Source organism: Artemia sp. Qi Xiang Cuo, chromosome 14, assembly GCF_049724085.1.
Source record: "Artemia sp. Qi Xiang Cuo chromosome 14, ASM4972408v1, whole genome shotgun sequence".
NCBI classification, from domain to species: domain Eukaryota; kingdom Metazoa; phylum Arthropoda; class Branchiopoda; order Anostraca; family Artemiidae; genus Artemia; species Artemia sp. Qi Xiang Cuo.
In genome coordinates, this window is record NC_142807.1 from 54140183 (window position 1) to 54167119 (window position 26937).

The 26937-nt window shown below is 36.5% G+C and overlaps 1 protein-coding gene across 6 annotated transcripts in view; it reads left to right on the forward strand.

Moving 5' to 3' along the window:
* Positions 1–26937, forward strand: part of LOC148944630 (mesoderm induction early response protein 1-like) — a 97423-nt gene that overhangs the window by 28678 nt on the left and 41808 nt on the right. The window contains exon 2 of one of the 6 annotated variants that reach the window (XM_089100458.1): positions 14318–14515. The exons of 2 other annotated variants lie outside the window; for them this stretch is intronic. In XM_089100458.1, coding sequence (XP_088956584.1) covers positions 14329–14515 — 187 coding nt within the window. In that variant the 5' untranslated portion in view covers positions 14318–14328. Of the gene's footprint in view, positions 1–14317; positions 20860–26937 lie in introns of those variants that run through there. 3 more of the 6 variants (XM_089100456.1, XM_089100453.1, XM_089100455.1) reach the window with 3 other exon arrangements.

Sequence of the window (26937 nt, forward strand, 5' to 3'; positions counted from 1 at the left end):
ACTTAAGTTGAAGATTTTTGTTTTCTCTGGAGAAATTAGAATTGAATTGTGTTCTTTAGTAAAATTCAGAAGAGAACTTGAACTTTTCTTCACTTTGTTGAGGAAATTTTAAATTGAACTGGAAATTTTTATCTTCCAGGAAAATATTCACATGTATGGTATTACTTTTTCTATCTTACATCAAAAATTAGAATTGAACTTTAAATTTATTTATGTCTATGTGAAATATAGAACTGAAGTTGAAGATTTTTATTGCCTCTGCAGAAATTAGAATTTAATTTTGTTCTTTGATAAAGTTCAGACGAAAACTTGTACCTTTTCTTCACTTCGAAGATAAAATTGTAAATTGAACTAGAATTTTTCATCTTCTATGAAAATATTCACATGTATGGTATTACTTTTTCTATCTTCCACCGAAAAATTTAGAAATGAACTTTAAATTACTTTATGTCATTGTGAAATTAAGAACTTAAGTGGAAGATTTTTATTTTCTTTGGTGAAATTAGAATTGAATTGTGTTCTTTAGTAAAATTCAGATGAGAACTTGAACTTTTCTTCACTTCGTTGAGGAAATTGTAAATTGAACTAGAACTTTTTATCTTCCATGAAAATATTCACAAGTATAGTATTAATTTTTCTATCTTCCGCCGAAAAATTTAGAATTGAACTCGAAATTTCTTTATGTCATTGTGAAATAAAGAACTTAAGTGGAAGATTTTTATTTTCTCTGGTGAAATTAGAATTGTATTGTTTTCTATAGTAAAATTCAGTAGAGAACTTGAACTTTTCTTCACTTCGTTGAGGAAATTGTAATTTGAACTAGAACTTTTTATCTTCCGAGAAAATATTCACAAGTATGGTATTACTTTTTCCATCTTCCACCGACAAATTTAGAATTGAACTTTAAATTTCTTTATGTCTTTGTGAAATTAAGAACTTAAGTGGAAGATTTTTGTTTTCTCTGGAGAAAATTAGCATTGAAGTGTGTTCTTTTGTAAAGTTCAGAAGAGAACTTGAACTTTTCTTCACGTAACTGAGAAAATTTTAAATTGTACAAGAACTTTTCATCTGCAATGAAAATATTCACAAGTCTTGTATTACTTTTTTTATCTACCACCGAAAAATTAGAATTGAACTTTAAATTTCTTAAAGTGCTTGTGAAATAAAGAAATGAATTGGAAGATTTTTGTTTTCTCTGGAGAAATTAGACTTGGAGCGTGTTCTTTGGTAAAATTCAGAAGAGATCAAAAAATTTTCTTCACTTTGTTGAGAAAATTTGGAACATTATTTTAAATTTTTTCATCCCCTTGAGAAAAATCTGAACCGAATTGGAAAATTTTTATATTATTTGGAAAAATAGAATTGATTAAAAACTAATTTCTTTTTCATAGAGAAAGTGGTGGAAAAGATAAGTACTTCAAGATGCAAAATGGGTTTAGGAGGGACATTAAGAAAGTAACTTGCTCTGAAATGGTATTTGAAAAGTATTTCTTGTTGTTGAGGTATCCCAAAAGATGTAAAGTATAGTTGTGAGTGAAAATGATAAGTGCTTCAAGTTGGAAAATGGATTTAGGAGTGACATTGAGAAAGTAACTCGCTCTGAAATGGTCTTTGAAAAGTATTTCTTGATGTTGAGGTATCCAAAAAGCTGTAGAGTCTAGTTGTGGGTGAAAAAGATAAGTACTTCAAGTTAGAAAATGGGATTATGAGGGACATTAAGAAAGTAACTTGCTCTGAAAGTGTCTATGAAATTTATTTCTTTGTGTTGAGGTATCCAAAAAGCTGTAAAGTATTGTTGTGATCGAAAAAGATAAGTACTTCAAGTTGCAAAATGGGTTAAGGAGGGACATTAAGAAAGTAACTTGCTCTGAAATGACTTTTTAAAAATATTTCTTGTTGTTGAGGTATCCAAATCTGTAAAGTATAGTTGTGGGTGAAGAAGATAAGTACTTCAAGTTTGAAAATGGGTTTAGGAGGGACATTAAGAAAGTAACTTGCTCTGAAGTTGTTCTGAAAAGTGGATCTGGAAAATAGGTTCTGGAACTTGTTCTTAAAATATATAATAAACCAATAAAAAATTATTAAAAAATGGAGCGGGGCCGCTGGGGGGGCCCGGCGGAGGTGAGGGGAGTAGTGGGGTATTTGGTAGGTTGAGTGTAGCGGGGGTGGATACGGGGGGCCTGTGCTGCCCAGGGGAGGCAAGGTGTAGGTATTAAGATTGGGTGTGGTGGACCATTATAGAAGTAGATTCTTTGGTCAGTAACCGTTGTAGCGGGTAATTTACTTTTTTTTTTGCGACACATCCCTGCGGCGCATCCGGTGATGCTTTCCCTTACTGCCTCCCTGCGCCGAATCCAGTGGTTCTATCCTGGCCCGCGGTGCATCCCGCGGTGCTTTCCTGGCCCACGGCGCATCCCGGCAGCGCTTCTCTGGTCCAGGGGACCGTTGGGGGCCGGGGGCGGGCCTTTGGGGCATAGGGAGGGCCTTTGGGGCACATGGAGGGTCTTTGGGGGTCCGGAGGGGCAGTTGGGGGCCGGTGGAGGGCCTTTGGGACCCCTTTGGTCCTTTGGGAGCTCGTTGGGCCTTTGGGGGGCCCGGGGATGGTCTTTGGGGGTCTGGGGGGGCGTTGGGGGGCGCGGGGGGCCCTTGGGGAGCTGGGGGCCCCTTGGCGGCCGGGGGGCGGCCTTCGGGGTGGGGGTAGGAGGATTGGAACCCTTTGGGGTTGGGTTAGAGGACCTCACAACAATGTTCATATGAAACTTGTGTATTATAACGACCACAGAGTTTCACCATTAAATTCTCTTCTAAAATCTCTTCAAAAATCTTCTTTTAAAATGTCTCTATCTGTTTCGCCGAAATAGTTCCATAACCTGTCTAAAACGGTTTCGCCCAAATAATCCCTAAACGTAAATTCAGCGTGTTCCTTTGTTATTGGCCTCTCTGCGCTAATGCATTTCAAATTAATAAGAAACCTTTTTGTACGCTAAAACAATTCATCGCTATGATGCTTCTTGCCTAATTGTTTCCATGGCCTTTGGTTATTAATATCCTTTGGAGTTCGACCAGTAGAACTGTTCCCGAGGCAAAGACATTTATGATTTGGATCTATTCCTGGAGAAATGTTTCTAGGCGAAAATTTTTAAAGTCTGACAGATGATGTCATTGATTGATTGATCTGTCAAGAAAGGAGTAATTAATTTGATGTTTTTAAGGGGAATTATTTATTCACGATAGGTTTCTGCAAAAATATAAAAGTAATTTCTGTGTGTTCCTTTTGTTTGGCATCTCTGCGCTAACTCATTTCAAATTTCTAGGAAACCCTGTCCTACGTTAATCTCTTCATCTCATAAATTTTCTTAGCTAAACTATTAGGGTTTCGTTAGAAGATCAATTTATCTCTCTGACTTAAAGCTCCGTGAAGCCGTATTTAAAAATTGAATTTCTATCTCTTTAGACTCCCGCATAATTCCAAGATAACAAGTGATGTCAATTATAATTCCTGACACTAAAGATCAATGAAGCCCTATTTAAAAATAGAATATTAATTTTTCTCTCTGACCTAAAGAACGTTTATCCCTCAGACCTAAGATTAAAGAAGCCTTAATGTTTCTTAATTCTCCCCTTCGTGAATCAATAATTTCCCCTAGCGATTATGTAAATCAAGTGAGAAAATTCCTGTTTTTCATTCTCACTGAGAAAAACATATAACATACATGAATTGCTGTTGACATACATAAATGTGACAAAGTTCCTGTTTTTAAAATTCTCACTGACAAAAACAATTAAACATCCATTAAAAAAATCAAATAAATCGAACAACACACATAACCATCCAAGAAAACAGACATAAATGTGACAAAATTCCTGTTTTTCAAATTCTCATTGACAAAAAACCATAAACAACGTGGTTCTCGTGCCAATATATGGTGTTAAAAAAGTTGTAGGTGGCAGCAGGGGTGTCGCGTGGCGCTGGTACCCCCTCCTCTACTATTGGCGGGCAACTAGCCCCCCCCCCCCCCCACGCCCATCATTCCCCCAAACACATCCAATCAAAATTTTGAGATAACTATTTTGTTCAGCGTAGTTGATTTCCAGATAGAAAACATGTTTTTGAGGAGGACACTCCCCCACAACCCTCAGGGCAATGGTTTTAATTTAGGCCCTGGGGGTATATATCGTTTTTATAAGGTATAAGGTTTTATAGAAGATTTTATCGTAGAAACTTCAAAGCAAGCACTTTCTATTGAAATGTCGATTGAAACATGCACTTTTTAATAGACAAAAGTGATTTGAGTGCAGCAAGCACCCCCCCTCGCCCATCATTTCCCCAAACACATCCAATCAAAATTTCGAGATAGCCATTTCGTTCAGCGTAATTGATTTCCAGATAGAAAATATGTTTTTGAGGAGGGCACTTCCCCACAGCCTTCAGGTAAGGGTTTTAAGTTATGCCCTGGGGGCATATAAAGTTTTTATAGAAGGCGTTGTCGTAGAAACTTCAAAACAGGCTCATTCGATTGGAAATTCAAAGGGCAAGTATGCTTTTTAATAGTCGAAAGTGATTGGAGGGCAAGAAGCCCCCCAACCCCCCCCCGCCCATCATTCCCCCAAACACATCCAATAAAAATTTTGAGATAGTCATTTTGTTCAGCGTAGTTGATTTCCAGATAGAAAATACTTTTTTGAGGAGGACACTCCCCCACAACCGTCGGGACAAGGGTTTTAAGTTATGCCCTGGGGGCATATAAGGTTTTTATAGAAGGCGTTGTCGTAGAAACTTCAAAACAGGCTCATTCGATTGAAAATTTAAAGGCCTACTTCTCTTTTTAATAGTCGAAGGTGATTGGAGGTCAAATAGCCACCACCCTCCCACGCCTATCCTTCCCCCAAACACATCCAATCAAAATTTTGAGATAGCCATTTTGTTCAGTGTAGTTGATTTCCAGATAGAAAATATGTTTTTGAGGAGGATATTCCCCCAAAACCCTCAGGGCAAGGGTTTTAAGTTATGCCCTGGGGGCATATAAGGTTTTTACAGAAGGCGTTATCGTAGAAACTTAAAAAAATGCTCACTCGATGGGAAATTCAAAGTGCTAGTGCCCTTTTTAATAGTCGAAAGTGATTGGAAGGCAAATAGCCCCCCCCCCATGCCAATCCTTACCCCAAACATATCCCATCAACAATTTGAGATAGTCATTTTGTTCAGCGTAGCTGATTTCCAGATAGAAAATATGTTTTTGAGGAGGACACTCCCCCACAACCCTCAGGGTAAGAGTTTTAAGTTATACCCTGGGGGTATATAAGGTTTTAATAGAAGGCGTTGTCGTAGAAACTTCAAGCAAGGCTTAATGGATTGGAAATTCAAAGGGCTAGTGCCCTTTTTAATAGTCGAAAGTGATTGGAGGGCAAGTAGCCCCCCCCCACGCCCATAATTTTTCCAAACACATCCAATCAAAATTTTGGGATAGGCATTTTGCTGAACGTAGTTGATTTCCAGATAGAAAACATGTTTTTGAGGAGGACACTCCCCCAGAGCCCTCAGGGCAAGGGTTTTAAGTTATGCCCTGGGGGCAAATAAGATTTTAATAGATGGCTTTGTCGGAGAAACTTCAAAACAGGCTCATTCAATTGGAAATTCAAAGGGCTAGTGTCCTTTTTAATAGTCGAAAGTGATTGGATGGCAACTAGCCCCCCTCCCCCACGCCCATCATTACCCCAAACACATCCAAAAAAATTTTTGATAGCCATTTTGTTAAGTGTAGTTGATTTGCAGATAGAAAATATATTTTTTAAGAGGACACTCCCCCACAACCCTCAGGGCAAGGGTTTTAAGTTATGCCCTGGGGGCATATAAGGTTTTTATAGAAGGCGTTGCCGTAGAAACTTTAAAAGGGGCTCATTCGATTGGAAATTCAAAGTACTAGTGCCCTTTTTAATAGTCGAAAGTGATTGGAGGGCAACTAGCCCCCACGTCCATCATTCCCCCAAACACATTCAATCAAAATTTTTAGATAGTCATTTTATTCAACGTAGTTGACAGTTTTTGAAATTTGGTATTTTAGGATGAAAATCCCTCCCCCCACAGCCCTCAGGGCAAAGGTTGTAAGTTATGCCCTGGGGGCATATAAAGTTTTTATTGAAAGCTTTGTCGTAGAAACTTCAAAAGGGCTCATTCAATTGGAAATTGAAAGGGCTAGTGCCTTTTTTTATAGGTGAAAGTGATTGGATAGCGACTAACGCCCCTCTCATGCTCACCATTTTCCCAAACACATCGAATTATAACTTTTAGATATCCATTTTATTCAACGTAGTTGAAAGTTCTGGAAATTTCGTCTTTTCGGATGATAACCCCCTCAGAGCCCTCTGTGCAAGGGTTGTAAGTTATGCCCTGGGGGCGTATAAGGTTTATAAAGAAAGTTGTTGTATGATTTATAGAACTGATTTTATTCTTCCCCAAATCCAAATTTTATTTGCAAGATATTCTACCTATTCATAAGGTAGAAACTTTGCGAGTCACTGGCTGGACGCTGGTCTTCTTCAGCAGTATCTCAGCATCTCAGCAGTATCCCAAGAACGACTGAGGGTATTATGTTCAAATTTTCGGGGCTACTTCTGCTCTTGAAATTTAACCAAATCAAAATGATGGCAGTGTATCCAAGCTATCAAAAAAGGCGAACATTTTTTTGCGGATTCTATCATATTGTCTATTTCAGGTCAGCTAGAGTAGGTATAAAACTTAATAGTACTGTTTGCGTGAAGATTGTTAATAGGGTATATGTTGTTAAAGACGGCTGGAACAATTTTCTCTAGCATACAAATAGCAGGCCAAACTTTAAAGCCATAGAAAGCGAAAATATTTAAAGTATTATTTTCGTTTTTCCCTGAAAAAACCATGTCAATATAAAACGAACAGAAATTAATTAAAAAAACTTTTTCCACAAAATAAGTTTTTCAAAGAAAAGTAAAGAACTTCATTAAACAAAAAATGAGCAAAAATCAAATCAAATAATCTACCAAGCGTGAAACTACCACAAATCAGCATCGATAAATAAATGAAACCCAAAACAAACAGAAATTACAATAAATACTACTACTACTACTAACAACTCATCGCAGCATCAAGCCGCCTGAGGCCAACACAGCTACGCACGCTCCTCCTCCACCCCAATCTATTCAAAGCCTCCCTTTTTACACCCGCCCACGAAGTTCCCATTTCCTTTATATCTTTCTTTATGACGTCCTCCCACCCCAGAAGAGGACGACCTGCTTTCCGTTTAGCCCTAGATGGTTGGGCGAAAAGAACAATCTTCGGCAAACTGTCATCCTTCATCCGCACAACAAGCCCTAACCACCACAACCTTTCTTTCATTATATACCTAGAAAGCGGTATTGAACCACATTTTTCGTATAGCTTATTGTTTGAAATACGGTCAGTCAGCCGGGAACCAAGAACAATCCTCAAGCCATTTCTCTGGAAAACATCTAGAAAATCTTCATGCGCTTTTCGGAGCGTCCATGCTTCAGAGCCATATTTGACCACTGTCATCACTGTAGCTTCTAATATTCTAATCTTGGTTTGCAGACTTACCTTCCTGTTCTTCCAGACTTTTTTTTAATTGTGAAAAAACACCTTGAGCCTTGGCTATTCTATTTTTAACATCTTCACTGCTCCCACCATCTTTACTAATAATACTACCAAGGTAAGTGAAGCTGCCCACCTGATAAATCTTTTCATTACCCAACGTCACCTTTTCATCTTCACTTATTCCTAGCCTTAGTGACTTAGTCTTCCTAACATTAATTTTCAAACCAATACTAGCACCCTGAACTCGCAAAATCCTCTAAAACTTCATTCATTTTGCTCACACTTTCATCTAGGATGCTTGAATCATCAGCATAATCCAAGTCCAGGAGACTTTTTCCTCCCCATTTGATTCCGTGGTCTCCTATTGCATTTCTTGTGCTCCTTAAAACAAAGTCCATCAAAATAACCTATATAAAAGGGGATAGAACACAACCCTGCTTAGCTCCTGATTTAATACAAAACCAGCTGCTAGAATCATTTCCGACCTTAACCGCAGCGGTGTTATTCTCGTACATAGCACTAATCACTTTTAATGCATTTGTCTGGTATACCATACAAGGAAAAAACCTTTACTAAAGCTCCTCTATCGACAGAATCGAACGCTTGCTCATAATCTATAAAACTGAGGACCAAAGGTGTTTGAAAACTTAGGCACTTCTCAACTATTAACCTAAGAGTGAAAATTTGGTCAACACAGCCTCTACCTTTTCTAAAACCGCACTGCTCTTCTCTTAAAACTTTGTCTACGGCATCTCTCAGTCTAAAAAGTATCATATTACTAAGCAATTTGCTACCTACAGAGACCAGACTAATGCCTCGATAATTACCACACTCACTTTTATCACCTTTCTTATAAAGTGGCTTAATTAAGGTTTTCCTAAAATCGTTAGGTACTTCCCCTTTTTCAAAAATCATATTCATAATCTTCAATAACTTATTTCTAACCTCAGAGCAACCATATTTAAGAAACTCATTTACTACCCTATCAGCACCTGGAGCCTTATTGTTCATTAATAAGGCTCCAATAAATAACCGAGTCAAACTTAAAACGAGCAGAAATTAACACAAGTTGGGCGCAAAACCCCTATGCCTTCCCAAGGCCAGAACAAAATTTGCACTTTGCTGAAAAAATACAAATGAATATGCATTGTCAGTTTAATATACATATACTGATATTTAGTAATCGAATGTTAATATTATTTGATTTATTAAAGTTATACAAGTAAAAACATTTGTATTTTTGTTTGTATTATTATGTTTATTTGTTTGTATTATGTTTGTAATAATAATACAAAATAATGTATTTTTTTGTTGTTGTTGTTATTGTTTAGACCAGGGCACTTCGTATCGAAGGAGTTGTCGTGGGAACTTTGAAAAGGGCTCATTCGATTGAAAATAGAAAGGGCTGATGTCCTTTTTAATAGTCAAAAATGATTTGAGGGCAACTAACCCCCCTTCCACTACAACCCTGCATCGATAAATAAATGAAACCCAAAACAAACAGAAATTACAATAAATAACCAAGTCAAACTCAAAACGAGCAGAAATTAACATAAGTTGGGCTCAAAACGCCTATGCCTTCCCAAGGCTAGAACAAAATTGCACTATCGATTCTGATTTGTGGTAGTTTCACGCTTGGTAGATTGTTTGATTTTTTTTTTTTTTTGCTCATTTTTTGTTTAATGGAGTTCTTTACTCTTCTTTGAAAAACTTATTTTGTGGAAAAAAAATTTAAATTAATTATAAGAAGATCGATATATAAATTAGCTTTCAAATGAGCCCTTAACCTACACTCTCTGATGTTCCAGTGCACAACTAGCAGTGTAAAAAGAGAGAGAAAAAATGCCACATCAGTGCTACCCATGCAAAAAACTAATTTCCCTTGTTGATCAGGGAGGGCTATAATTTATCCATATTTGACTATGGAGATTCCAATGGTGTACTTTTCATTTCGATTCAACGCAGTTTTTGAGGTCTTTCATGCTCTTTTTTGATATTCGCATAAATTTGTTTTCAAAATAAGATTTGCTATTAAAATTATTCGAAATAATAGTTACCATTCCTGGATCAACTGCTAATGGTAATTTTTTCTCACTAGATAGTTTTTTTTTCAAAACGTGTTTTTAAACTTTTGTTTCCTATGGGCTGTGCTTTGGTCTTTACTGTTGCAGCTATCACTGTAACCATGGTAGAGGATCACTGTTATACTTCTGAAATAATTCGCGAAAAACAGGGCTTCAAAGCCATGGGAGGTGAATAAGTCTGCATTGGCTGATGATATCTGGAAAATTATCAAAGAAGTGCAACCAACCAACAACGAGTTCTAGGTTCATGGCAGAAATGTTCATCATGTTCTTGACGGAGGGGCACTCTTACACCTGGTTCCTTGGAAGAAAGGAAGGGTGTGCGAGGATGCTAGTATACAACATGGCAGGCACATTGCAGAACGTAGCATAAGAGCTGCAGTCCACTCTCGCAGACAAGTAGGATGAACCTACACCTGTGTAAATTTTACCCAACAAATAGTAACTAACCAAAAGAAAGATGACTTTTTTGGGAATACAGATCAAAAGTGGTGGTTGCTAAGGCATTCATTTGAGTTGAGATGTCATTCTCCTCATAGTCAAAATTGTAGTTAAGGTTTTAGAATCTCCAGCAACTGCGATAGTTGAAGAAGAAATTAATTTGTTGATCATACATCGTCATCCCAACCAGAGATGGGCAGCCATTGTACTTCTATTCTCAACAAAAAGCAAACGAATACTTCGGAATATAAACACAACAAAAACACAAAATTTGTGATGTTGTTCGCAGTAATGCCTTCCTTGCCCATGTGTTTTGAGGATAAGACACAACGTCCCGAGTTTATGAGCTTGGTAAATTGCTCGCCATAAAGAAATTTCAGACGGAAAATAATTTGTTCAAGGCTGCTCAGGTTTCTCTAGATTCAGCCTCCGCCAAAGACATTATTTTGCAGGCTGGAAAAGTACCCATGAAGATTTTCTATAAGTCGCTTGACTCTGAATCAACATCAAAAAGGTTACCACTTGTCATATATTTGCTGAATCAAAACCATTATCGCCAACCTAAGATTTTTTGAAAGCCATATTTTTACGGGTATTCCTGCAAGTTCTATTGTGGAGGGAACTGGACAATGAAATCGATCTTTTAAGATTTGGTAACAGTTTTCATTGTTGAAATTGGCTTAGCTTCAATTTTTACGAAAATATATTGGTTCGAGTTGACTTTTTAGCTTGCACCTTCAGAAGATTTTAGTGCAAAGCAAGGGAATTTAGTATATGGCCTATTTTGCACAATAGACAGCTCATGAAATGAGGTGTTGTTGTTGATTTAATAGCCTGTCTGCTGTTGTGATTCTGAGGATATAGCAGAGTTCTGTGCATGTATTTAGAAATATGCATTCATTTAAAAGAGTCACATTTCGGACCACAATCATCAAGGCCCATACACATACAAGGGGAGAATATCCGTTGTCGTATAGTCAATTCATCTTCCACAATTTTCTTTCTTGGAATCGTTAGCTTAGCAATCTTTTTGTTTTAAGAATTTAGACCCCTTTTATCGCCATGACCTGTTAAATGGACAAATTAAAAAACCTAATTGTGGCTAATCTCCAGGTAATTTTGCAATTATTATTGAACTGGTATATTCTCCTGGTTATGGGCTACAATATAAATATTGCAATTATGTCAGTACGTTTTTGGCATTTATCTTGTGAACCCGTTAAGATGTATTTTGTAGAAAAATCTGGATTCTCAAAATCTGTGTAAGACAAAAAATTTCTTTGACTTATAAAGGAAAGTGGCAGTAAAAAATAAATAGCATTATAATGTCTTTATTTATTATAATCTTCATTCGAGTTTTTTTGCAACTCCCTGTGTCAAAATTATGTCCACTTAGCTAGACTGTGTGACTAGATGTTTGTAGATAAACAGCATGTCGTTGATTTTTAAGTGAGACTGCACCTGACCAGCTGCTGTGTAAGACGGAGATCTTGATGTGGAGATTGGCCTGATGACAGTACTAGGCTATCGATCTGTGTATGCTGAATAATTCTGATTAGTTGGTACTGAATTTTGAAGTTTGGGAAAGAACACAGTCATTCATAGCAAATGCAGGGCTTTGGGACTTGGTGCACTGTCATTTAGCTTGTAACAGAATGTAACAGAAAGACATATCCATACAGAAGAAAGCTTTACGTCAATAATTTATTGACTTCAATCCCTCTACTTCAAGCTCTAAAACAGAAAAGACGATAAGATAGCAATTTTCTGAATAAGTCTGTTCGTAATGCAAGCCTGCTCTAATTAGGTCCCCTTTCAGGAATAGAGGTAGGCGATCGAGTTTATGAAGGAATGAATCCTATTGTGTTGCTCTTCAGTGAATCAAGTCCTAGCAATCTTTTGAAATTTTCTAAGATCGTTTAGTTCATAATTTCAAAAATTTTCTAAAGTACCGTACTAATAATTAAGAAATGAAGAGTTGTCACCCCAGATGCTAGCTCGTGAGTCACAAACCGCACAGGCCGTCTTTATTCCACTATATCCAGAGCTTCACTTTTTTTCCTCGTCCATTAAAGTTCCACTTTCTTTAAAGTGTTACTTATAGCATATTGCTATCCCATTTGAAGGGACCTGGATTTTTATTTTGCTTCAGCTGGATTGCCAAAAAGCGGAATTTTTAACGGCATATTATCCAAAAAACCAGACTTGATCTTCTTAACCTCCTTTTACATATAGCTTTTGATTGTGGAATCCAACCACATTTTTTCTTAGAGGTTCTTGTTTGATAAGGGGTCAAATAAATGCCTCTGACCAGCCTTTGGATATTCCTCTGAAAAACATATAGTATATTGTTCTCAGCGTTTCAAATCACCCACATTTTACAGTGATATTTAATCAGTGGCGTTGATTCACAAAAATAGGGGGGGGGGGTACTCAATGTATTTTCCAACATCTAGGGTGTAAATATGTCGTTTTTTCAGTTTTACAGTGAATATACCAAAAAAGACATTTTTCAATGAAAATACCCACAAAAAGTATTTTTCAGATTCTAGGAGAGGAAGGAGATAGAAAACAAATCTGTATCCTCCACCTCTATTTAACAAATGTTATTACTGTGCCTTCTAAAATCTTAATATAAGTTCTGAGGTTTATCTTCTAATCTTTTCAATGCAAAAAAACACACTTTGCCTTCGTTATTCTGCTACTGCATCTTCACTGCATCCATCTCCCTCTAATACTAATATCACCAATCATTACTAATATCACCTATCCCCAATTATTCCTCATCTATGTGTCTTGATCTTCCTAATGTAAATTTTCATTTGTACCATAGTCCTGGGACACAAAACCTTCAAAATGCTATTCATTTCTTCACTACCTACCAGAACGCTCAAATCATCTGCATGATGTGAATATAGGAGAGCCTCACCTTCTCCTTTAAAAAGATGTTTTCCCTTAATGTTTGCTCTAATGTTTATAAAAAAAAACCATCAAAACAATTTGTTTAAATTAAATGGGGATAAAACTCAACTCTACAAACACAACACCTTTGACTTCAAAAGATATCAACTCCTGCGCTTGTTTACCTCCTGGACTGCAGCAATATTGCTTTCGTACACTAGTCAATTGAACATGCTTATCTAGTTAACCCTTCCACGGAAAGTGAAAAGTTTCTTTTTTCTGAAACAGATATCTGTTTGGTAGTCTATAAAAGTCAATGCGAAAGGATTGAGATAATTCAGACACTTGTAGACACAGTTATTAATTTATGCCTAAAAATCTGGTCAACACAGTCTTTCCCTTTCCTAAAGCCAAACTGTTCTTCTTTTAAGACTATCTACAAGGCGTTCTGCAAAGAAATTTGATTCCTACCGAAACAAGCTTATGTCTGTCTAGTTGCTGCATTCTTTCATTCAAATTTATCTTACTTATATATGGATTTTATGAACGTTTTTCTAATATCGTGAGGTGGTTCCCCCATATCAAAATCATATAAGGTGCCTGCTTAGAAGACGGTTACGAGCATGGGTGCACACATTCCTGACACTTTGGGGAGGGAAGAGGCTTGAAAGATTTTCCTTTTTTGGTGGGCGGTGCTCTAAGACACAGCAAGTGCTACTTTTGTCCTCATTTTACAATTTTTTGGACAGAAAGTGTTTTGGATAAATATTGGGGATAAATACATTTGGATAAATATTTCTTTTTTTTTTTAAAGTCTTTCCAAGGGATGGAGGGTGGTTTAAATTTTTGACAAGGTGTTTTCCTAAGTTTTCACTATCAAAAAGTATGTTTTTGTCCCAAATTAGTATTGGCCCATTGGAATATTAAGCTAATTCGTGTGTGCTCAAAATATGTCAAAAGAGTTTGTTATTGCCCCAAATTTTTAAAGCTCTCCTTCCTTTGAACTAATGTTAAGGCAATTACCTTCTCTGTACAAGTAGGATCTAAGCCATTCCTACACACAGAAACAGGGGGTGAACTTACTTTGATCTTAAAACTTTCTTTGATTCTTGGGAAGTTATAGAAAGAAAACTTTGATCAAGTATTGCAACTTCTTTTAAGTGTGAACCCTCGCTAAAGTATGTTAAACTGACGTAATCCCCCCCCCCCTTAAACCACAAGTACGTTGTATAGGATACTAAGAATATTGTTTAATTTGTAATGCAAATGAAGAAAATATTACTGCTAATTCTAGACTTTTTGTCAGATTGGACAAATATGACGGAAGTATCAAGCAGCTCAGACCTGGCAACTGGAGATAAATCTGCTGACATAGAAGACCAAGAGTTTGAACCTTCTGCAGAAATGCTTGTCTATGACTTCGACGATGAACAAACTATGGCAGAAGAAGAGGCGCTTGGTGGTGAAAATGTAGAAGAGGAATTGACTGACCTGCAAAAAGAAGGTGATATGCCTCTTCATGAACTAATGAAAATATACGGCTATAATAAAGAAGAAGAACCTTCTTTAGATACTGGCAATGAACCGTCCAGCAGTCAAGATGTCACAAATCCTGACTTGCTTTTGACTGATCCAATTGAAGAGCCTGACTCAGAATTAACTGAGCTTTATGAAGAAGAGAAAAAAGAAGCCAATACACGTTTTTTAAGATCGGGTCTAAGACAGCCTAGTGACGAAGAACAAGAAGAGGGACAAGACTTGGTTCCAGATGATGAGTGGAGAAAAACAATTATGATTGGGTCAGATTACCAAGCTAGTGTACCTTTGGGTTTAAGCCCTTATGGTGATGCACTGCCTTATGAAAATGAAGATAAACTAGTTTGGGTCCCAAAAATGAAAGACGAAGAAGTAATCGAATATCTTCGGAAAGTGCAGAAGATTGTACGAGAGTCACAAGGTTTAATGCTTCCAGAAGGTGCACATATTAAAGATGATGAACCTGCACTGCATCTTTTACACCAATGTGGGTATAATGTTGAAGAGGCTTTGAGGAGAAAGAAGATGAATGCTGTCCCAACTGCAGACACTATGAGTCTCTGGTCAGAGGAAGAGTGTCGAAACTTTGAGCTTGGTTTGAGAATATATGGGAAAGATTTCCATGTTATTCAAAAACACAAAGTGAGGACACGATCTGTCGGCGAGCTTATTCAGTTTTATTACCTATGGAAAAAAACAGAAAGGCATGATATTTTTGCTAGTAAAGCAAGACTAGAAAAGAAAAAATATGCATTACATCCTGGTACAACAGATTATATGGATAAGTTCCTTGACGAACAAGAGATGACTACGAATGTGCCTGCATCTAGGGACCGAAGTGCCTCTCCTGCCTATTCACTCCTAGCCTCAGATAAGAGGCGGAGTCAACTTGGTGATTCTTACCAAAACAATAACCAGTAGACAAAAGTTTTGCCATAATTATTGATAGTATCTATCTAGTTGTAGGCAATGTAAAGCCTCCAATGTCCATACAATCTGGTACAAAAATGAACATATTGTCATTCGAGGAAATGTTATACTTCAATCTTCGAGTTTGAACGCCAAAATCAACTATGTGGCAGATCGTCTTTGCTCTGTGTCTGGTGTTTTTAGATGCTCTATGGCCTACATGGTTGAAATATGCCATATAGTACATAATGATGAACCTCTCATTTATTATTAATGAGATTAAGATGTAATTCTGGTGCCTGAACTTTTTTCACATGTTCAGATAAATGCGGTAATACTAGTGATCGTTTTAAAGGAACTGATTAGGATTTGTATATTCTCTTTACTTTGTAAAGTGCTATGGTAAGAAATGCGTCAATATGTTGTTTTGAATTGTTTCTAAAACGGAGCGTTTACTATTCTAAATGTAAAAAAATCTGTAAAAAAAAATTTGCTTTCTTGGCAACTTTGACCCAGTCCATATGCATATGTAGTCGTGTGTCGTATGTTTACTTGTAATGTTTTCCAGCTTCGAAGGTTCACATGTTTGAAAACTTTGCCATAGTAAGCTGATTAAAAAAACAAAAAACAAAAAAAAACGGTACTTGCAAATAAAAACTTTGTCCATGTTCACCCAGGGGATATCCTTACCAAAGATCAGCCCTAATACTGCTTCTAGGGGAAAACTAAGGTCTAAAGATGCACTTTTTGACAGTTTCAGACGCCCCCTCCTCAACAAAAGACGATGTATTAGTATTTTATCCCAAAAGTTTGCTGGCTGAAAAAAAAGAGAATTTTACCTAAGCGAATTTTTACTAAGAATTTTGTTCAGCACTTTTTTTTTACCTACGTTCTAAATTATGCATTTGCTGAGAGAATTCGGAAGTTGTTAAACTGCTGTGTTTACAGTGCATTCCCCTCCCGAGCAACAAGGAACCAAATGTTCATGGTGTGGAAGCATCTGAAAGACATTATACATTTCCTAGTAGAATAGATTAAATTCATGCATTCATAATTTGCTAATGGGAATAAAAATACCAACCATTATTATTGGTATCAAAAGACTCTTGTCAATCACTTCTGTGGAAATGTAATATCACATTGAGGTTAACGTTAACTAACGATATGCGAAAATGCTGCAGGTTAAATAGTGGTTGTATTAATTTATAAGCACTTATAGACCCCCTCCCCCTGGGATTCGTAAAAAAATCTCCTCTCAAATAGCTAAAAATCAGCCTGAAAATAAATTATTTTTTTAAAATTTGCCCCCCCCCCTCTTCGACCATTATTCTTGGTGAAAAAGTAATTTTCCGGGTTTAAAGGCCAGGAACATTCCCCAGCAAGACTTGAATAACGATCAGAAATTAAACAAAACGAAAGTTTTCAGCTGAAGTTAAGACGGACTTCTCCCTCCTCTGTCCCTCGCTTGTTAATGTAAAGTTTTGAGTGGCTAACTTAAAATTGTAATCGGATGGGTTTGGAAATAAGAGAGTGTGAAAGGGGGCTGCTTGCCGTAATATAAATAATAGTTACCATTGAATCAGTTACGAACGGCAACTAGACAGATTAGACACTTTTCTTACTAGACAGATTTCAAATATGTTTTTAAATTTGTGGTTACTATGGACCTTGGTTTGTTCTATACAAAGTTGGAGCTATCACTGCAACTATGATACTAGATCAAATCCATTTAAATAGCTGTAAAGAATATAAAAGGACGTCATTGCCAAATGGTCTTGTCAATTTAGCGATTTTACAAGATTATGCCTGAAAGTAAGAATTCAAGTTTAGTCCCTTAAACTCAAAAGCCTTCATCAAAAGCTACTTTTTTGGATCTTACTATAGTTGTCTCCCTTTTTTGATTCTCCTATAAATGGTCTCCTTTAGAGAGTTATTCCATGATAGATTTGCTCTTGAGTAACAAATTTCTTCAAGGATTTCAGCATCAAACTCCTTCAGACATTCTGCAGAATGACAAGATAAGATATCATAGGTAAAAGCTTCTGCATAAAATACGCCGTAGGCCATTTTTCTAGATGGCTACATAGCTACAGTTCATTTGAAACCAGTTATCTCGTTCAGAAATTTCTCCCCCGATAGAATCTCCTCCCAGTAGTTAATTTTTCCAAGGATTCCTTTGATTTTATAGAACAAGAGGATAAGACGTTATAGTAAGAAGTTCTGCATAAAATACGATATAGGCCTTTTTTTCTAGATTGCTAAATAGCTACAGTTCATTTGCGACCAATTATCTCGTCCAGGGATTTCTCCCCCGATTGAATCTCCTCCCAGTGGTAAATTTTTCCAAGGATTCAGTAGATTTTATAGAACAAGAGGATAAGACATCATAGTAAAAAAAATTCCACATAAAATACGATTTAGGCCTTTTCTTCTAGATGGCTAAATAACTACAATACGTGTGAAGCAAATTGTTTCCTTCAGATGTTACTTCTTTGAAGGAAATTTCTTTCCAGAAACGAATTTCCCACTTTGCTGTATTTTGTTGTTTCCTCTAAGGTTCGTAACTATGTTTTAATTTCGATTCTTGAGCATTTTGGCCACATTGTTTCCTACAAATATTCCTTTATAGGTTCGGGTTTTATAAGTTGTCAATAGAGCTTAAAAGGAAAGCTAATGTTAAAAAATAATGAAACCTTTCAAAAATACCTAGATACTGTTTAAATCATGGTTGCAGTAGTAGCTGCAACCTAGTAAAGAACGAATTTGTTAGAAGGACTATATCTGGAAATTTGTTTTGGGAGAAAGTTTTTATTTTGAGAAAATGTTATTATGCTGTTATTCTATCTTTGGAGGAGAGGGGGGGGATCTTGAAGATGGGTAAATAATTGATTAAGAACAAATCTGAGTTTGTAGAAGCTGAGTTAAAAAAGGTTTTTAGGTTGAGAATTCAATGAATGGTATGATCAAACTGTATAGTGAATATTAAAGCTGCAAATAATTTTGTGAAATTTTTACCACTGATCAAAAGAGGTTGAATCTTATCTGTTTTAATTCCTACTTTTTTTTTATCTTTAATAATCATTTTTTTATATTAGATCTTAGGAAAAATATGCGTTAAGCAAAATTCTGCTTGTAATTAAGATAGTAGGTTGACTTTTTCTTATGTGGCAAATCCTTATAAACATAAATAAGTTAATAGTTTGTTTTCTCTTACTCACAATTTTATTTAGCATTTGAAATTATTTAATTGCAACTGTACCAAAAGGTAACAAACACCAAGTTGTATATCTGTTTATATGGTTTTCAACACTCGAATGGTTGATTTTTTTTTAGATTGATCTGAGAACCCCTATATAAAATTCTATAAAAGAAACGTTACAGTTTTCGAAGAATTACTTCATTCCGTGGATACTGCCGTGTATGTTGTTACTTTCGAAACATTTTTTTGTTGTTGTATTTAGATCGTCATATAAGTTTTTGCGTTCTGTTTGATTCTGTAATCTAGGTTTTATTCATGTCTAAAGCTATTTTTTGAAACTATTTATTATATAATCTTAAACTTCTGGAGGTGCTCCCGGATTTTTTGTATATCATCGCCAAATCTAACTTTGTTTTTATGGCAATTCATTTAATATGATGATTAGTACTATTCTAAATACGGAAGTTTTTATGTTTGATGATGATTCTTTTCCTTTTATTGAAACTATTGTTTATCTGTTGTTATTTGTACTGTCTGGGAACTTGAGTTAAATGTCAGTACCAGAAATTTGATTAGGAGGGAAGGAATGAGTGTTATAACGAAGTAGAAGCTCCTTTATTTAAAGTTATAACATAGCTTAATAGTGAGTATCTTTCTCAAAATCTTTGTTTCAGAGAGAGAGAGTAGAACCCGGGATGCATCTTTATTGGGGTAAGGGATAGGTTTGGTTGGTAATATAAATTTGTTTCACATTGGGACGACCTCGTACAAAAAGGGATGCCTGAAGAAACTAAAATTCACTTTGGTGCATATTTGTTTTCGTGGAATTATATATAGTAGAGTTTGAAAATGTAAATAACACATAATTGAAACTTATCAGATAAACCACTGTTGTTTTATGAGCTAAAAGAAATGTACAGGCACCTATTATCCGTCAGTGAATTATTGGGCAACACACCATCCATAAGCAGGGGCGAATCTTCAGCATATTTATTGGGGGGGGGGGGCCAAGAGGGATCCAGATAGTCAAAGGGCATGGGATGTAAAATAATTTTTTCCTTCACATTATGGGGGGGGGGCAACTGCCCCCCCTTGTACCCCCAAACGACACCCCTGTCCATAAGAGATCTGGAAGGTATGCAAACTATTATAGACTCGAGTTCGTCTATCGTCCAATACAGCAAATTATTTTCAACAAGGAAACCTAAAATACTAGCATCTAAAAGCAGTGTAGAATCTATATGAGCAGACTTGGCAAATAACTGAAATATTTGGATATGTCTTCATAGCTATCAAACTTAAATTCATGCCTTTGGGGTATTTCTGGCAGTAGATGTGTGTTTGTGCAATTCTTTTTTTACAGCCAAACCTGTGGTTGTATGTTGATTTTCCACTACAATTAGTAGGCTCTGAACCTTGAATTCATTTTGAAATCAGCGACCAATTTAAAGAAATCTTGAGATAGCTCTAAAATCCCATGAAATCCTGAATTCTAAAAAAAAAGTTTTGAAAGTAACCTGCTCAGGTCCAAACATCCTGAATTTCTCCATAAAGTATGTATTGCGGAATCACTACTGTTGAGCCAGTAGCTAGTGCAGTCGATACAAGCTTAAACCACCATTTTTCTTCCTTTTTTTGTAGGTACCTTAAGATATTTCAATTTATCTCCTTTCAATTAATAGTGTTTTTTTTTTTTTTTTTTTAAATAGGTACCTTAAGATATTTCAAGTTATCTCCTGTCAATTACCACTATTAATAGTGCATTGGGATGCTAGAGGAAAGAAAGTTTTTTTTTTTACCTAAACCTATTGAAGTTGGTAATCTTTTTCGAGTGAAGCATGTGATGTAAAGTACTGTTTTATTCAATCCATAGGCAATCTTTTTTTTTTATTATTATTAATACTGACAAGGAAGTGTACAAACCTAGCTGCAGAAATGCATCGATCGATTCCCATAAACACCGTGATGTTCTGTAATTAGCACCCTAATCGTAGTAAAAAAGGGGTCTAGCAAAAAAGGCACGTTGATTTGGCTCTTTTTGATTTCGGGCTCATGACAAGAATCACAGATGTCATCCTCTCTATGTGGTAAATAATCGCTATAAATATTTTTTATTTTAATCTTGTGGTGTATTTTGCGTAGATTAAGGTATATTCATGTATTTATTATATTTTTCAAAATAATACGGAACTTGATTTATTGTATTCGTTTTCTTATTTGATTATATGAATAGGAGAACTCGGGTCTGATTTATCAATAAGCCGTAACGTTTCAGACAGCTGTGCATTGGTAGCACAGCTGTGTGCATATGTAGCACAACGTTTCGTACAGCTGTGTCGGTAGCAAAAAAGGATAATTTTGCTTTTCTTTCAGCCAGATCATGCAATGGATGGGTTATAATGGAACATTATTGTCTATAGAGGACACTATGTTCTGCCAAGTTTTGTTTCTTTGAACTCTGTTTCTACTTTTTAATGGCAAGGTTTGTTAAAAGACAAGGAGGAAGGCACCAGTATCAATTTGAAGTTATTCTAGAATTCAAGTGCTTAAGATGTAAGATAAGGTTAACACAAGCAAGGATTGCCGAATTTGTACCTTCCGTTTAATCAAAAACAACAGAGAAAGTCAACACTGGCATAAGTTGACGACAATATTTCACTGCATATGGTGGTTCCTTAGTCACATTGCCAAAATATTTTCTGACACTAATACATACAAAAATTTAGACAATTTTTTTTTCTCACCGATCGAAAAGCACTGCCATCTACGTTTGTTTACTAGTCATTTCCTCTCGTCATTTCAGTTGAGGCTGTCATTTCTTTTTTCCCGCTTAGGAATGAAGCAGAGAAATTGTATATATTGATCTTTTATGCCCCCAATATTGACCAACTAACACAAAACAAACTCTCTTCAATCGATGTTGCCGAATTGTTCAAAGCTGTCGTTAACTACCTGAATATAGCTGGTTTCATCAATGATGTATAAATTCTATTATTAAAGGATAATAGACTAACTTTTGCATTTGATTTCCCAGGATGCCCCTGACATAATCAGACCATAAGAAAAAGTTTAAATGGATTTATCCTTTAACTGAAGAGCAGAAGAAGACTAATAGTTATCTCCGTGCTAAAGAAAAAGAATCTTACCTTTCTTTTTTTCTTGGTTCTGATGTTAGCAATTTAACCTGTGGGGATAAAATCAACTTTTAATCTAAACAGAAGTTTTTTCTTGTAAAGTCGATCAGTCATCCTTGATTAGCTTATCATGTATAGGACAATGATTTTTTTTTATAAGAAATATGTTTGGCACAAAATGGTTCCTTGTTGTAGATAGTGGGAAACAAAATCGGATAATAAATGTTTTAAGGATTAACAAAAAAATGAGCCAAGCTTAGGATATAGGTCGCTCGTTCGCCTGTGAGTATAATAAAATTTAGTCCCCCATTTTGCATACAAGTCTTGTGCAAATAGTCCGTCAAGATTTAACCCAAAAATCTCGATCAACCCCATTGCAATTCCAGTAGGCTTTCTTAGTAGACAAAGCTCATAATGAGAAGAATCTTAGTTGCCCAATTGTCTTCAGAATCCTGTGGACATGGTCAGTCACAAGTATTTGAAAATCTTTTATTTGGGGTCTCCAATTGCCTTCAGATGGCTCATAGAAATTCATAGACTATCTGAATTGCCCTTATTTTATGACTATCTACCTTAGTTTTTCCCTAGGATGGATGGATGATAGACTATCTATCAACAAGTGAAATGACATCATTTTTATACAATTAATTAAAAAAAACTTTTTCCACAAAATAAGTTTTTCAAAGAAAAGTAAAGAACTCAATTAAACAAGAAATGAGCAAAAATAAAATCAAATAATATACCAAGCGTGAAACTACCACAAACCAGGATCGATAAATAAATGAAGCCCAAAACGAACAGAAATTACAATAAATAACCGTGAACATAATTTGCACTTTGCTGAAAAAAATATAAATGTTTTTACAAAGCAAGTGACCTACTTTGACTTGCAATTTCGAAAAAACTTGTACCACCTTTACTCAACGCAGTATTAAAAAAATTCAAGAACAGTTAGTGAACTTTTTGAGTCAATGGACCGGTAACTTGCTTTGACCTGGAAGTGATTATTTGTTTAGTATAAAAGCAGTTTGTTTAAATTTTGATAAGTTAGTAACTCTACTGATGATGATGACCGACTGTGTCGTCGAAATATTTAGAGTCTTTGTTTTATATTTTCGTTTCACTGTCTAATAAAATGACCTATCCCTATTTGGAATTCTTATTGTTTTCGTAATGTAGTTTTTTACTTTTCTTTGAAAAACTTATTTTGTGGAAAAAGTTTTTTTTAATTAATTTCTGTTCGTCTTATATTGACGTAGTCTTTTCAGGGAAAAAGAAAATAACACTTTAAATCTTTTCGTTTTTTTGAGAATTTATAGTTTGGCCTGCTGTTTGTATGCTGGAGAAAAATTTTCATTAATTTTTAACAACATACGCCCTTTTAAAAATCTGGACACAAACAGTAGTGTTTAATTTAGTTTCATACCTCCTCTAGTTGACCTGAAGTGGAAAACTTGATACCATTCGCAAATAAATCTGTTCACTTTCTTTGACAGCTTGGATACACTTACGCTATTTTGATTTGGTTAAATTTTAAGAGCAGAAGTAGCCCCGAAAGTTTGAACATAATACCCTCAGTTGTTCTTGGAATACTGCTGGGATGCCTTATTGGGAATTAGCATTAACACAGTGCATTTTGATTTAATCTTAAGGCAACATTTAGTTTAAACATAAAGGCAAATGGGAGGGTGGGCGTGGGAGGGGGATTAGTGTCTCTCCAATCACTTTTGATTATCAAAAAGGACATCAGCCCTTCCTATTTTCAATCGAATGAACCCTTTTCGAAGTTCTTACGACAAATCCTTCGATACGAAGTGCTCTGGCCTAAACAACAACAAAAATAATACAATATACCCACATTGATCTTTAATATAAAAATGTCAAGCCTTTCAATCACTTTCGACTATTAAAAAGGGCACTAGGCCTTTCGATTTCCAATCGAATGAGCCATTTTTGAGTTTCTAAGGCAACGCTTTCTATAAACACCTTATATGCCCCCAGGGCATAAATTACAACCCTTACCCTAAGGGCTGTGAGGGTGGTTGTCATCCTCTAAGACCTAATTACAACAACAACAAAAATAATACAATATACCCACATTGATCTTTAATATAAAAATGTCAAGCCTTTCAATCACTTTCGACTATTAAAAATGGCACTAGGCCTTTCGATTTCCAATCGAATGAGCCATTTTTGAGTTTCTACGTCAACGCTTTCTATAAACACCTTATATGTCCCCAGGACATAAATTATAACCCTTACCCTAAGGACTTTGAGGGTGGTTGTCATCCTCAAGACCTAATTTCCAGGACTTTCAACTACGTTAAACAACATGGCTATCTCAAAATTTTGATTGGATGTGTTTGTGAAAATGGCGGGCGTGAGAGGGGCGTTAGTCACTCTCAAATCCCTTTCAACTATCATAAAAGGCACTAGCCCTTTCAATTTCCAATCAAATGAGCCCTTTTGAAGTTTCTACGACAACGCTTTCAATAAAAACCTTGACAACCCTTGCCCTGAGGGCTGGGGGGGGGGTTGTCATCCTCAAAGACCTAATTTCCGGAACTTTCTGCAACGTTGAACAAAATAGCTATCTGAAAATTTTGATTGGATGTGGTTGGGGGAATGGTGGGTGTTATAGGGGGGCTATTTACCCTCCAATCACTTTCAGCTATTAAAAAGGGCACTAGCCCTCTCGATCTCCAATTGAATGAGCCCCTTTTCAAGTTTTTACGACAACTCTATAAAAACCTTCTATGCCCCCAGGGCATAACTAACAACTTTGCCCTCGGGGCTCTGGGGGGTTTGTCATCCTTAAATACATAATTTCCAGAACTATCAACTACGTTGAACAAAATGGATATCTCTAAACTTTGATCGAATATGTTTGGGGAAATGGTGGGCGTGAGATGGGGGTTAATTACTCTCCACTCATTTTCGACTAATAAAAAGGGCAATTTCAATTTCCAATCAAATGAGCCCTTTTTGAAATTTCTACAGCAACTTTCTATATAAACCTTATATGCCCCCAGGGTATAACTTACAACCCTTGCACTGAGGGCTCTGATGGGGTTATTATCCTAAAAGACCTAATTTCTAGAACTTTCAACTACGTTGAACAAAATGGATATAACAAAATTGTGATTGGATGTATTTGGGGAAATGGTGGGCGTGAGCGGGGGGTTAGCTGCCCTTCAATCACTTTCGACTATTAAAAGGGCACCAGCCCTTTCAATTTTCAATTAAATGAGCCCTTTTTGAAGTTTCTACAACAACGCTTTCTATAAAAAAATTTATATACCCCCAGGGCATAACTTACAACCCTTGCCCTGAGGGCTGTGGGGGTAGAGGCGTTGTCATCCTTAAAGACCTAATTTCCATAACTTTCAACTACGTTGAATAAAATGGCTATCTAAAAAGTTTGATTGGACGTGTTTGGGGAAAAGGTGGGCGTCAGAGGGGGGTTAGTTGCCCTCAAATCACTTTCGAGACTATTAAAAAGGGCACTGTCCCTTTGAATTTCCAATCGAATGAGCCCAACTTATATGCCCCTAGGGCATAACTTATATCCCTTGCCTTGAAGACTCTGGGGGGAGTGTTCTAATCAAAGGTATAATTTCCTGAACTTTAAATTGCGTGGAACAAAATGGCTATCTCAAAATTTTGATTGGATGTTTTTGGGGAAATGGTGGGCGTGGAAGGGGTGTTAGTTGCCTTCCGAGACTATTAAAAAGGGCACTTGCCATTTTAAGTTCCAATCGAATGAGCCCTTTTTGAAGTTTCTACGACACCGCGTTCTATAAAAACCTTATATTCCCCAAGGGCGTAAATTACAACCCCTGCCCTGACGGCTGTGGGGAGGTTGTCATCCTCAAAGACCTAATTTCCGGAACTTTCAACTACGTTGAACAAAACGGCTATCTTAAAATTTTGATTGGACGTGTTTGGGGAAACGGTGGGCGTGAGAGGAGGGGTTAGTTGCCATCGAATCACTTTAGGCTATTGAAAAAGGGCTCTAGACCTTTGAATATTCGATAGACCAATCCCCTTTTTGAGTTTCCTACGACAACGCTTTCCATAAAAATCTTAAATGCCCTCGGAGTATTACTTACAGCTCTTGCCCAGAGAGTTGATGGGGAGTGTCCTCCTCAAAAACATAATTTCTATCTTGAAATCAACTACGCTGAATAAAATGGTTATCCAAAAATTTTGATTCGATATGTTTGTGGAAAAGGTGGGCGTGAGAGGGGGGTTAGTTGCCCTCAAATCACTTTCGACTATTAAAAAGGGCACTAGACCTTTGGATTTCCAATCAAATGAGCCCTTTTTCAAGTTTCTACGACAAAGATTTCAATAAAAACTTATATGCCCCCAGGGCATAACTTATAACCCTTGCCCTGAAGACTGTGGGGGCAGTGTCCTGCTTAAAGGTATAATTTCCTAAACTTTAAACTACGTGCAGCAAAAACGCTATCTCCAAATTTTGATTGGATGAGTTGGGGGAAATGGTGGGCGTGGAGGGGGTGTTAGTTGCCTTCCGATCACTTTCGACTATTAAAGAGGGCACTAGCCATTTCAATTTCCAATCGAATGAGCCCTTTTTGAAATTTCTACGACAACGCGTTTTATAAAAACCTTATTTGCCCCCAGGGCATAACTTACAACCCTTGCCATGAGAACTATGGGGGGTTGTCATCCTCAAAGACCTAATTTCCAGAACTTTCAACTACGTTGAACAAACGGGCTATCTTCAAATTTTGATTGGATGTGTTTGGGGAAAAGCTGGGCTTGAGGGGGGTTAGTTGTCCTCTAATTACTTTTGATTATTAAAATGGGCAACTAGACCTTTGAATTTCTAATCGAATGAGCCCTTTTTGAAGTTTCTACGACAAAGTTTTCTATGAAAACCTTATATTCCCCCAGGGCATAACTTACAACCCTTGCCCTGAGGGCTCTGAGGGGAGTGTCCTCGTCAAAAACATAATTTCTATCTGGAAATCAACTACGCTGAACAAAATGGCTATCTCAAAATTTTGATTGGATGTGTTTGGGGGAGTGACAGACGGTGGGGGGGGGGCTAGTTACCCTCCAATCAATCTTGACTATTAAAAAAGATATAAAATATTTCGATTTTACATGGAGTGAGCC